Here is a 13,734-nt window from a genome sequence, read left to right on the forward strand (position 1 = left end):
ACCTCTTGTTGGCCTATCGACATATTGTGTCAGGATACCCTCCTGCACACCTTGGACAAACACTGACCCATCTAACGAATTTGAGCTATAGCTTTCCCAATCAATATCAGGAAAGTTAAAGTCCCCCTTAACAACCACCCTATTACTTTCACTGTTCTCTTGAATCATCCTCGCAATCCTTTCTTCTACGTTTCTAGGACTATTAGGAGGCCTGTAAAAAACTCCTAACAGGGTGAGCTCACCTTTCCTATTCCTAACCTCAGCCCAAACTACCTCAGATGGCGAGTCTTCATCCGTCGTCCTTTCCACCGCTGTAATACTATCTTTGACAAGCAATGCCACACCTCCCCCTCTTTTACCCCCACCTCTGACTCTACTAAAACAGTTAAACCCTGGAACCTGCAACAGCCAATTCTGTCCCTGTTCTACCCATGTCTCCGTAATAGCCACAACATCGAAATCCCAAAGAAGGGCTCATGCGCGAAACGTCGATTCTCCTGCCCCTTGGATGCTGCCTGACCTGCTGTGCTTTTCCAGCAACACATTTTCAGCTATTTTGAATAAAGCACCTCTATTTGTGCCAGACAAATACCAAGCAATTGCTACCTCCAACAGGAGAAAAGAAAACACTGCTTGATATTCATTGACACTACCATTACTAAATCCCTGCTATCAATATCTTGGGGATAACTGTTAACAGGAAATTGAACTGGACCTGCCATGTAAATACTGTGGCAGGTCTTACATCCTGATTCCTCAAAGCCTGTCTGCCTTCCACAAGGCTCAAGTCTGGAGTGTGACTGATAGTATTCACTTGCCTGCAGTGTAGTTCCAGCAACACTCCAGAAGCTTAACACCAACCAGGAAAATGTACCCTGCTTCATTTGGCACTGTGTATCCACCAGTTTCAACATTCACTCACTCACTTGCTCCCTTCATTACCACCATGCAGTGGCAGCAATGTGTACTATCTAAAAGTTGCTCTACAATAACTCCCCATGGCTCCACCAAAAGCAGTTTTGAAACCTCAATCTCTGTCACTGAGAAGGATAAAGACAGTGGATGCATCGGAATGTCACCTTGGTAATGGCCCTTCAAAACATGTACCACCTTGAATAGGAACTATCCATTGTAACTTCATTGCCTACTGGTCAAGTCTGTCCTGATAATGTAAGGCAAGATAGGGTGTACTTCCCTCTCATGTAAGACAATGATTCAAGAAGGTAGCTGCCACTACCACCACCACTAATCCAAGTAAGGATCAGCAATAAATGCTGCCTTGGCCAGTAAATCCCTCATTCTGGAACCAAACTGAAAAACCAGACAGATTGTGGTTAAGTAAACTCTCATTGAGCCAGGTTCTAGTGGTTTTTTCCCCAAGGACTGTATATAATCTTTGTTAGTCTGGCGTGGTGGTTGATGCATGCCTGGCACCAATTGCACAGGCATTTTGTGGTCCCTTCTAGCTGTGAACATGGACTGATGAAAGACCGACTTGAAGATCCTCCTTGAGACCTCTAACCACATGGAATCAATGTTGATTTCATCAGTTTCTTCATCTCCCCTTTCCCCCACCTTATCCCAGATCCAACTCTCCAAGTCGGCACCATTCTTTTGAACTGTTGTACCTGTCTGTCTTCCTTTCCACCTATCTGCTCCACCCTCCACTCTGACCTATTGACATCACCCTCCACCTTCATCCATCTATTGGATTCCTAGCTACCTTCCCCCAGCCCCACCTCCCTCCTATTTATCTCTCAGTCCCCTTGGGCTCCTCCCTACGTTCCTGATGAAGAGCTTATGCTTGAAACATCGACTCTTTCTCCCTCTCCCCCCCCCAATCTCGGATGCTACCTGACCAGCTGTGCTTTTCTAGCACCACACATTTTGACTCTGATCTCCAGCATCTGCAGTCCTCACTTTCTCCCAGACTTGAAGTGAAGGCATAATAAACCAACAACAGACATTAGCCAGAGTCCGAAAGGAGAATGTAAATGCGTGATGTAAAGGTTTTGCTTTGAAGTCAAGCAACGCAGTCTGTTGAAGTGTAAAAGTGTCATATGTTCAGTTGTTTTTTTGCATACAGTGTATTGACTTAAGCCAAGAACTTGATTTTCATTGTTGTTCTAAATATTTGCTATGAGTAAACTGAGCAATTTGTATATGACCTGAAATAACCAATGCATTCTTTGACTTCCTTTCCTGATTTCTAAACTTAACCATGTAATAAATCCTTCACCTCCAAATTATAGCTTGTACATTACACACATTATCCATTGACAATCCAGTTTAGATGCAGCAGATTACATGTGCTCCAATAACATCACCAAATCCCTCAACCACCCTCTCCACAAGCACCGCCACCCTTTAAAATTCTCTTTCAACCAAACAGGTGATATGTAAATACTGTTTCTGTAATGTGAACTTTCTTTTGCATTACAAAGCACTGTAGAAATTAAAGGTAAGTAGCCCTCTCATTGGGGCTTTGCTACAGATCTCCTAATAGCAAAGTTGTTGTTATGGGTGACTTCAACTTTTCCAATATTGACGGAACCTCCTTAGTGCAGATGGTTTGGATGGAGCTGTTTTTATCAGGTGTGTTCAGGAGGGTTTCCTTACTCAGTATGTAGACTAGCCGACGAGGGGAGAGGCCATTTTGGATTTGATGCTTGGCAATGAGCCAGGACAGCTATCAGATCTTGCAGTGGGAGAACAGATTTATATCCTAGGTTGTTCCGGGAAGCGAGAAAGGAGGTTGCTATGCTGCTGGCGAAGATCTTTGCTTCCTCGCTCTCCATGGGAGTCGTACTGAAGGATTGGATGGAGGCGAATGTTGTTCCTCTTTTCAAGAAGGATAATAGGGAAATCCTTGGCATTGTCAAACCAATCAGTCTTACGTCTGTGGCCTGCAAGGTTTTGGAAAGAATTGAGGGATAGTATTTATGAATAATTGGAAAAACATATCATTATTAAAGGCAGTCAGCATGATGTTGTGAGGGACATGCCTCACAAATCTTATTGATTTCTTTGAGAAGTCGACTAAGGTCGAGCAGTGGATTTGGTGTATATGGACTTCAGCAAGGCACTTGATAAGGTTCTCCACAGTAGGCTCATTCATAAAGTCAGGAGGTATGGGATACGGAGTTTTGGCTGTCTGGATTCAGAATTAGTTGGCTGACAGAAGCAAGGCAGAGAGTGGTTCTAGATGGAAAGTATTCTGTCTGGAGGTCAGTGTTGAGTGGTGTCCCGCAGGGCTCTATTCTTGGGCCTCTGCTCTTTGTAGTTTTTGTAAATGACTTGGATGAGGAGGTTGAGGAATGGGTTACTAAACTTGCCAATGACATAAAGGGTGGAGGTGCCATTGATGGTATCGGGGGCTATTGCAGGCTGCAGCGCGACATAGAATGCAGAGCTGGGCTGAGAAATGGCAGATGGAGTTCAACCTGGATAAATGCGAAGTGATGCATTTTGGAAGGTCGAACTTGAATGTTGAATATAGGATTAGAGAGGGATTCTTGGCAGTGTGGAGGAACAGAGGGATCTTGGTGTTCCATTGCATAGACCCCTCTAAGTTGCCACCCAAGTGGATAGGGTTGTTAAGAAAGCATATGGTGTTTTGGCTTTCATTAACAGGGGATTGAGTTTAAGAGCTGTGTGGTTTTGCTGCAGCTTTACAAGATCCTGTTGAGACCACATTTGGAATACTGTGTCTAATTCTGGTTGTCCTATTATAGTAAAGGTACAAAGGCTTTGAAAAGGGTGTAAAGAAGGTTTACCAGGATGCTGTCTGGACTGGAAGGCTTGTCTTACGAAGAGAGATTGACTGACTAAGCTTGGACTTTTCTCTGTGGAGAGGAGGAGGAAGAGAGGAAACCTGATCGAGGTATACAAGACAATGAGAGGCATGGATAGAGTAGATAGCCAGAGACTTTTCCCCAGGGCAGGATTGACAGCCCCGAGTGGTCATAGTTTTAAGGTGTTAGGAGGAAAGTTTAGAGGAGACATCAGCAGTAGGTTCTTTACACAGAGTTGTGAATGCATGGAATGTGTTACCAGCGGTGGTGCTGGAAGCAGAGTCATTCGGGACATTTAGCAACTGCTGGGCATACACATGGACAGCAGTGAATTGAGGAGTGCGTAGGTTAGGTTATTTTACTTCAGATTAAGAATAATCCTCAGCACAGCATCATGGGTTGAAGGGCCTGTTCTGTGCTGTACTTTTCCATGTGTTCTAAGTTTCATTAATGAAGTATGTTGCTGGCTAATAGTAGGGGAATTACACAACAGTTTATACTATGCCTTTAATATAGTAAAATCTTTTAATGCATACCACAGGAATATTATGAACAAAATTTGCTGCAAAGACCTATAGAGATGCAAGAATGGGTTGTCAAAGCTTGTGTATTAGGAAATGCATTAAGGCAGGTCATAGTCATAGAGCTGTACAGCATGGAAACAGACGCTTTGGTCCAACTCATCCATGCCGACTAGATATTCTAAATTAATCTAGTCCCATTTGCCAACATTTAGCCCAGATCCCTGTAAACCCTTCCTATTCATGTAACCATCCAGATGCCTTTTTAAATGTTGTAATTGTACCAGCCTCCTCCACATCCTCTGGCAGCTCATTCCATACATGCACCACCCTCTGCGTGAAAAGATTGCCCCTTAGGTCCCTTTTAAATCTTTCCCCTCTCACCTTAAACCTCTGCCCTTGAGTTTGGAATCCCTGCACCCTGAAGAAAAGACCATGTCTACTTGCCTTGTCCATGTTGCTCATGATTTTGAAAACCTCAAATGGTCACCCATTAGCCTCTGATCCTCAAGGGAAAATAGCCCCAACCTATTCGGCTTCTCCCTATAGCTCAAACCCTCCAATCCTGGCAACGTCCTTATAAATCTTTTCTGCACTCTTTCAAGTTTCACAGCATCCTTCCTCTAGCAGGAAGACCAGAATTGCACATAGTATTCCAAAAGTGGCCCAACCAATGATCTGTACAGCCACGACACGACCTCCCAACTCCTATAGTCAATGCACTGACCAATAAAAGCAAGCATACGAAATGCCTTCACTATCCTGCCTACCTGCGACTCCACTTTGAACGAACTATGAACCTGCATTCCAAGGCAACACTCCCCACAACCTTACCATTTTAGTGTATAATTCCTGCCCTGATTTGCCTTTCCAAAATGCAGCTCCACACATTTATCTAAATCAAACTCCATCTGCCACTCCTCGACCCATTGGCCCATCTGATCAAGATACTGGTGTACTCTCAGATAACCTCCTTTGCTGTCCTTTACACCTCCAATTTTGGTATCATCTGCAAACTTTGGGATATCTGGTCGGCATGGACAGGTTGGACTGAAGGGTTTGTTTCCATGCTGTACATCTCTATGACTCTGTCTCCTGTGTTCCTATCCAAATAATGTAAATGGTGGAAAGCAGTGGACCCAGCCAAAAGCTCAGAGCTCCTTGCTGTATGCAGATGTCCCCTGCCATCTACTGCTATCCTTTGTACTTTTTCCCTCTGAATGTTTCCCTTTATTAAAATTTCAGTGGACTAACTGTTGAGTACATTTTAGTACCAATAGTCAACTTAAACCACTGCAGCCTATCTCCTCACTGCCTCAGATAAAGTGCAATACTACAGACGATTGAAATCTGAAATTTAAAAAAAAACAAAATGCTGGGGAAACTGCAGATCTGGCAGCATCAATTTAAAAGTTATCATTTCAAGTTCAATATAACTTCTGAAAAAGAATATCATACTCTGTTACCTCTGTTTTATCTCCACAAATTCTGTCGGACCTACTGAGTTATTTCAGAAATTCTGCTTTTATTCCCTCATTTTGTCTATTCTCTGCCTCAGTGAGTACTAGATCTTCCTTAAATTAACCTTTCACATTTCTACATTGCTGCACCAGACTACATGGTAATATTAAACTCCAGAGTTCTGGTTGGTTGTGTACATTTTAAAGTAACTTTTCTCTCACAACACACTCATCTGAATCTGATTGATCTGCTCGTTTTACAACTTGAGCTACAATTCAACTCCTGACTAGTAATTTGCTGTCCTGAAACAGTATGCTCTGCTCTTGCCTTGGAATCTTCTTGCAATTTCCATCTTCTGTCATGCACTTTCACTGCCCCACAAACTATTCTGGATTTTTGTTCCTGTGGAAATACCTCCAATGCACCCTCTGAATATTCCAGTTGTTATCAATATGTCTCTGGTTTTGAACGAGAGTTTATTGATGCTCCATGTTGATGCCATTCTACTTCAACTTTATTCTATTGTGTGGCCTATCTGAACTCCTGAAAGCTGTCACCTCTTCCCTGCTTACTGCCTCGATATATGAATTCCAATAACAAGGTTCGTATTTTGTTTTCCCTTGGGGTGATTTGCTTTCACATCTTGGCTGCTACTAGTGATGTCCATCACTTCAATTTCACTCCTGCCCTTTTTTCTCTTACAATTCTCTTCATCCCTTCTTGGACCCAGCCTAGTGTTGCCATGGTTCCTTTCATTTCTACAGCTTTGGGGATTTTCTTATCCCTAGCTTGATTCTTTGATAACTTTCAGTGTCCTTGATGTGTCTTGACATCCTCAAAGGCCCATTGAAGCGCTCGTCGCAGCCGCCTTAGAGGTTGCAACCGCCTTCTCCTATTTTTGCATGCCTGTTGAGTGCTAATCTTGTTAGTCTACTTCTCTTCAAATTCTCCTCTCCTCGTGCTGACCCTCTGTCTTCTGCCAGTGGGTCAGCTGCCGTCGCACCTCTACATAACTTCCTGCAGAACATTTGTTCACCTGTGAGCATATTGTAGATTATCACATCCATGCAATTATTGTAGATGATTGCAAGATTATGCTGGGCTTAATAGAAATTTAGCTGAGGGGAGATGATACCTTACCCCAGTTGAAGCTGCTGCTTCCTTGCTGTATTTTTCACTGAATTTATTGCTTTGGCATCAGACATCATAAATTAGTAGTATAAACATTAGTCTGATGTGGATAATTGAAATAACATTTAATTCTGAAGTGCATTATTTTCCAATTAGATTTTGGGTTGAGCAAAGAGTCTATTGATCACGAGAAGAAAGCCTATTCGTTCTGTGGTACTGTGGAGTACATGGCACCTGAGGTAGTTAACAGAAGAGGCCACACTCAGAGTGCTGACTGGTGGTCTTTTGGTGTTCTCATGGTAAGCTTTTTTTGAACTCATTCATATTAGACTTTATTTGCCATAGGGAATGTGTTCTTGTAAACATTATTTATTCCATTTTCTCTCTGACATTGAATGCACTTGCCTCACTTCATTGTGATTTTGTTTAAGGACCGAATTTTCATTTAAAGCAGTTCTTAAAATCGAGCCTTTTTTGGGAAAATAATTCAATTAGCTCCCACTGTATTCAAAAACTTATCATATCTGTTTTCAAATTTCCTGTTTTTGGTGGTTTGGCTTGAATATAGCTTTGAGATTTATCTTTCTGCTCTGCTGGAATTTTAAGCTTGTGTGTTTTATAGCTAACTGTTTTTAGGGTGCTGATCATGCTTCTTCCCTCAGATTTGGAACTGAACTAGCAACACTTGTTGCCTGGACTGTGTGGGTGATTTTATCAGGTGGTCATCAATTGTGAGTGAGCAAAACTATGACTGAGTTCATTGTGGGGAAGTAAATAATCATCCACTTTAGACGCAAGAAAGATGTCAAATTGTAAACTAGAAACTAGAGCAGTGAGATGCTGGGTCTATGTACTGAAATAACTAAACGTGAGTGAGTACAACTTTTTTTTTTAAGAAAAAGATCAGTGGAATCTTAACCCTTATCTCAGGGACTGAGGTGCAAAGGAATAAAGTTAGCTTATATAAAGCATTGATTTGACTAATCTTGCAGTTACAGCTCTCAAATCTGATCACCATATTACCTCAGGAAAGGCATTGGAGTGGTTGCAATTCACATTTGTCAGAGTAATACTGGGGCTGGACGGTTGAAGTATGAGAACAACGCGCTTGTAATTCTTTGTGTATTGAAGATTAAGGGGTGAACTACTTGACTTGTTACAAAGGATTAAATATCTTTAGAGAGAAACTGTCCTCTTTGGAGAGGGTATAATCTTAATATTGAACCTAGACTTTCTAGGCTGATGTAATGAAGCCCGTCAAACAAAGACTGGTAGAAATCGGAAATAACCTTTATCCGTCAACAGCTTATTGACTTATGGAAAATTTTGTAGACGAGATATTTTTGGGGGTATTAAGGGATATAGACTCAAGGCCGATCAAAGGAAATGAGATACAGAAGAACTATGATTAAAATCTTAAAGTGGAACAGGTCTGAGAGACTAATTGGCCAATTTAAATTCCTATGCTTCAATTGAATGAATGTTCCAAAGCGCACATTTAACAGGAGTAAGGGTAAAATAAAAGCAAGCATCCATATTCTGTTTACTGAAAGTCTCTATGGGGGGCTGAGGCCCATGGTTTGCACATCCTGCACTGTGTGATGAAGCCTAGACCCTCCTAGTGGTCCGGATGACTATCTGTGCAGGACGTGTCTCCAGCTTGAGTAATTCAAGTTGCAGGTCTTGGAACTTGGAACAGGAGTGGTAACTGGGGGCAGTACAGTACATTTAACAAGGGTGACAGGTTTGTGGATAGCACGTTTCAGGATGTGGTCACCCATATCTTTAGGAAGTGCAGGCAGAGAGGGAATGGGGGACTGCCAGCAGGAGGAGATGAAGTTGGTAGTGACAAAATCTGAGAATGCATCTTTCTTGCAAACTGTTGGAAAACAGTGAAAATAACTGTTCTCCTAGAAACTGGCCATGGCACTGTGGAAAGTCCAGCTGTTCAGTAAGAGGAAGGAAAGAGGAAATGGTGTGAAAGGGCATTAGTGGCAGAGGATTCATGAATGGGGGAAGGAGATGTGCTTCTGTGGCCATAGATGTGCTTCCAGGATGATATGTTGCCTCCTGAGTGCCAAGGTCGAGAATGTCATGTAAAAGCTGCAGGGCATTCTGAAGAGAGAGGGTGAACAGCTAGAAGTTGTGGTCTATGTTTAGAGTAATGAATAGGAAGAAAGAGAAAGTGAGATCTGTAAACATTGGACAGGTTACATCTGAACACCTTTGCAGAAGGGTTTACCAATCAGCAATTTGGCATTTGGGCAAATATGAACAAGATTTGGAGGGGATTGGAATCTTGATGAATAGCTCAGAGGGGAGATCAGTTGAGATGGAATTGGATATTAAAACGTGATCAAGTGAGTCTGGAAGTCAGAGAAAATAGGCCTGTTAAGAAAGAATGAGTTTTACAAGGGTGAGTGGAATATATTTTAATGTAAGGAGCCTGAGGAATAAGATTGATACATTTAAGGGCATATAGAGGCATGTTGGGGGGGTAATGATATCATAACTGTAGCTGAGACATGGCTCAAAGGTGGGCAGGATTAGCAGTTGTAGATTATAGGACATCCAGACAAAATAGAGGGAGAATAGGAGCTATTACAAAATTAATCAAATAATTAGTTATAGCAATAAAGATTTATGTTGTCATTTGATCCTTTAAGACATTCTATAGATAGAAGTGAAAACTCTCAAAAGAGGCAAACGGGGTTATGTCTTCACTGTAGACACCAAACAATCTGAGAGAAACAGAAGAACAAATATGTAACCAAATTTCAGAAATGTACAAGAATAATATGGCAGTAAATATAGTGTTTTACCTACCTAAATATTCACTGGGAGAGTTTGTGTGCGAGGTAGGGAAGGCACAAAATGGTTAAATTGGTTTCAGGAGAATATTTTACATAAACCACAGGGAAGGGGCAGTTCTAGACCAAATATTTGGAATTGAGCCTGGGCAGTTCAAGTGTATTCGTGGAGAACATTTTGGGAGTAGTGACCATAACCCATAGTTATGGAAAAAGATAAGAGTGGGCTGGATCAAAGGCTCTAAACTGAGGGAGGGCTGATTTTACTAAGATACAATTTTGGCCAAGTGGGCTAGAAGCAGCTGCTTGCAAATAAAGCTGTCACAACTGTGGGAGTCATTCAAGAAGCAAACAGTGAGTCTGGAACAAATATGTTCCTGTAAAGGTTGAATCAAGACTGGAGAACCCTGAATGCCAAGGGGTTTAATGGTTAGGATTAAGAAAAAGAGAAGCTCATGGCAGACACTAAGGACTAATATGGCAGTGTGTAGAGAAGTTTAAAAAGTGCAGGAGGGAACATAAAAGAAATTATGTGCGATTAAGATGGCAGATGGGATATTTATTAGTTGAGGCATAGGATACAAGAGCAATGAAGGTTATGTTGAAACTGTAAAAACGTGAGTTAAGCCACAACTGGAGTTCTACATGCAATTCAGGTCACCAAGTTACAGTTTGACGGATGGTGCAGAGGAGATATACCAGGAATGTGCCTGGGCTAGAGGGTCTGAAATAAAGAAAGATTCAATAGACTGGGATTGTTTTCCTTGGAGCAGTGAAGGATGAGAAGGGAACCTGATTGAGATGTCCAAGATTTTGAGGGGCATAGATGGGGTGAATAGATAGGTACTTATTCCATTAGAGGCATAGATTTAAGGTTAAAGGCAGAAGGCTAAGGGGAGATTGAAAATGTTTTCACCCAGAATATAATGGGAGTTTTGACCACACTGCCTGAAAGAGTGGTTACGTTTGAGGGATTTGCGCAGTATTTAGATATTTAGACATTCAAATGCATTGCCATAGCATCTAGGGCTATGGGCCAAAAGCTGGAAATTGGATCAGTGTAGTCAGCGCTTTGTTGAGCAGCGTGGGCACAGTAGATCAAATGGCCTCCTGCCAACTTCTGAATCTGAGCCAGTGATAGTTTAAAATAGTTACCTGTCAGTCTACTTGAGCTCGCCATCTGATTATTCTAGGCTGATCTTCTTTGACCTCAGTACTTCTGAGGTATTATTTGCTGTAAATGGTGTTACAAGCTGTAACTTTTTAGCTGTAACTCAGTAAATAAAAGAGGGAGAGAAACCAGCAGCTACAGGTCAGTTAACCTGACATCTATTATGATGCTAAAATTTGTTATTGAGGAAGACCTCATCGCACACTTAGAAAGAATAGTATGGTCAGAATAAGTCGTCATAAGCTAGGACAAATGTTCGGCACAACATCATGGGCCGAAGGGCCTGTTCTGTGCTGTATTGTTCTATGTTCTATGTTCTATGCTTTACAAAAGGGAAATCTTGTTCTAAAAGTTTTCTTTTGAGTAGACAAAGAGGAGCTATTGGGTGTAATGTAATCAAATTTCCAAAATTTTATGTATTGTCACATGGAGGGATCAAATTTGGTATAGTATGTTAATATAGATAGAGGATTGGTTAACAGACGGAAACCAGAGACGTGGGGTGAAGTAAGCATTTTCTAGTCGAAAGGCTGAGTGTACCACGATATGCTGAGGCTTCAGAAATTTGTAGCCATTGGTAATACCTTAGTTAAAGACAATAAAGTATCTATGTTTGCTGATACAAATCTGTGTGGAAATGCTAGCTTCAAGGAGGGTATAAATAGGTTACAAACAGAGGTAAATTAATTGCGCAACAAGATAGCAGAGCCATAGAGCTGTACAGCACCGAAACAGACCCTTCAGTCCAGCTTGTCTATGCTTACCAGATATCCTAAATTAATCTAGTCCAATTTGCCAACATTTGGCCCATATCCCCCTAAACCTTTCCTATTCGTGTGCCCATCCTGATGCCTTTTAAATGTTGTAATTTTACCAGCCTCTTCCACTTGCTCTGGCAGCTCATTCCATTTGTGCACCATCCTCTGGGGGGGGGATAAAAGTTGCTCCTCGGCTCCTTTTAAATCTTGCCCCTCTCATATTAAACCTATGTCCTCTAGTTTTGGACTCCCCCACTCTGGGGAAAGACTTTGTCTACTCACCCTATTCACCCCCCTAATGATTTTATAAATCTCTAAGGTCACCTCTCAGCCTCTGCTCCAGGGAAAATAGCCCCTGCCTATTCAGCCTCTCTATTCAGCTCAAACCCTCCAATCCTGGCAACATGCTTGGTAAATCTTTTCTGCACCCTTGCAAGTTGCACAGCATCCTTTCAGGGAGACCAGAATTGCATGTACTATTCCAAAAGTGGCCTAACCAATGTCCTGTACAGCCACATGACTTCCCAACTCCAATAGTCTATGCACTGATCAATAAAACGGCACTATCCTGTCTACCTGTGACTTGACTTTCAAGGAACTAACAACCTGCACTCCAAGATCTCTGTTCAGCAACACTCCCCAGGACCCTACCATTAAGTGTGTAAGTCCCGCTCTGATTTCTTTCCAAAATGCAGTACCTCACATTTATTTAATTAGACTCCATCTGCCACTCCTTGGCACATTGGCCCATCTTATCAAGATCCCCTTGTACTATGAGGTAGCCTTTGCTGTCCATGACACCTTTAAATTTTGGTGTCATCTGCAAACTTAATAATCAAACCTATGTTCACATTCAAATCTTTTATATAAATGACAAAAACCAGTGGATCTAGCACCAATTCTTGTGGCACACTGTTGGTCACGTGCCTCTAGTCTGAAAAGCAACCTTGCACCACCGCTCTGCCTTCTACCTTTTTGAACCAATTCTGTATCTACATGAGTAATTCTCCCTGTACTCCATGTGATCTAACCTTGTTGACCAGTCTTCCATGAGGGATTTTGTCGAACGCTTTACTGAAATCCATATAGATCACTACCACCACTCTGCCCTCATCAATTCTGTTTCTTCAAAAATGTCAGTCAAGTTTGTGAAACATGACTTCCCATGTACAAAGCCATGTTGACTATCCCTAATCATTGCTTTCCTTTCCAAATACATGTAAACCCTGTCCCTCAGGATTCCCTCCAATAGCTTACCCACCTTTGATGTCAGGCCTCACCAGTCTATAGTTCCCTGTCTTTTCCTTACCACCTTTCTTAAATAGTGGCACCACATTAACCAGCCTCCGGCAGCTCATCTGTAGCTATCGATGATGATACAAATATTTCCGCAAGGGGCCCAACAATTGCTTACCAACTTCACACAGAGTTCTTGGATACACCAGGTCAGGTCCTGGATATTTATTCACCTTTTTGTGTTTTAAAATGTCCAGTGCCACCATGTCTGAAATACGGACATTGTTCAAAGATGTTGTTATTTACTTCCCCATGTTCTCTATCTTCCTTCTCCACAGTTGGCACTGATGCAAAAAACATATGTAACTTTGTTGATCTGTAAGGGGCCCTATTCTCTCCTTAATTACCCTTTTATCCTTAATGTATTTTATCCTTAATGGATTCTCCTTAACCCTTTTTTTGCCAAAACTATCTTCTGTCCCTGTTTTGCCCTCCTGATTTCCCCCTCAAGTATATGCCTACTGACTGTATACTTTTTTAGGCATTCACTCTATCTCTGCTATTTATACCTGACATGGAATGTGCTTTCTTCTAGTTCTTGACCAAAAGCTCTTTCTCTGGTTATCCAGTATTCCCTACATAGAACATAGAACATAGAAGAATACAGCGCAGTACAGGCCCTTTGGCCCTCGATGTTGCGCCGATCCAAGCCCACCTAACCTATACTAACCCACTATCCTCCATATACCTATCCAATGCCCGCTTAAATGCCCATAAAGAGGGAGAGTCCACCACTGCTACTGGCAGGGCATTCCATGAACTTACGACTCACTGAGTGAAGAACCTACCCCT

At 42.0% G+C, this 13,734-nt stretch overlaps 1 protein-coding gene across 8 annotated transcripts in view; it reads left to right on the plus strand.

The window, feature by feature from the left end:
- Positions 1-13,734, plus strand: part of LOC122554978 (ribosomal protein S6 kinase alpha-3) — a 125,319-nt gene that overhangs the window by 85,062 nt on the left and 26,523 nt on the right. For all 8 annotated transcript variants that reach the window (XM_043700470.1, XM_043700462.1, XM_043700465.1 and 5 more), the window contains one exon: positions 7,064-7,206. In XM_043700470.1, coding sequence (XP_043556405.1) covers positions 7,064-7,206 — 143 coding nt within the window. The remainder of the gene's footprint in view (positions 1-7,063; positions 7,207-13,734) is intronic.

The sequence above is a fragment of the Chiloscyllium plagiosum genome, chromosome 12 (genome assembly GCF_004010195.1).
Source record: "Chiloscyllium plagiosum isolate BGI_BamShark_2017 chromosome 12, ASM401019v2, whole genome shotgun sequence".
NCBI lineage: Eukaryota > Metazoa > Chordata > Chondrichthyes > Orectolobiformes > Hemiscylliidae > Chiloscyllium > Chiloscyllium plagiosum.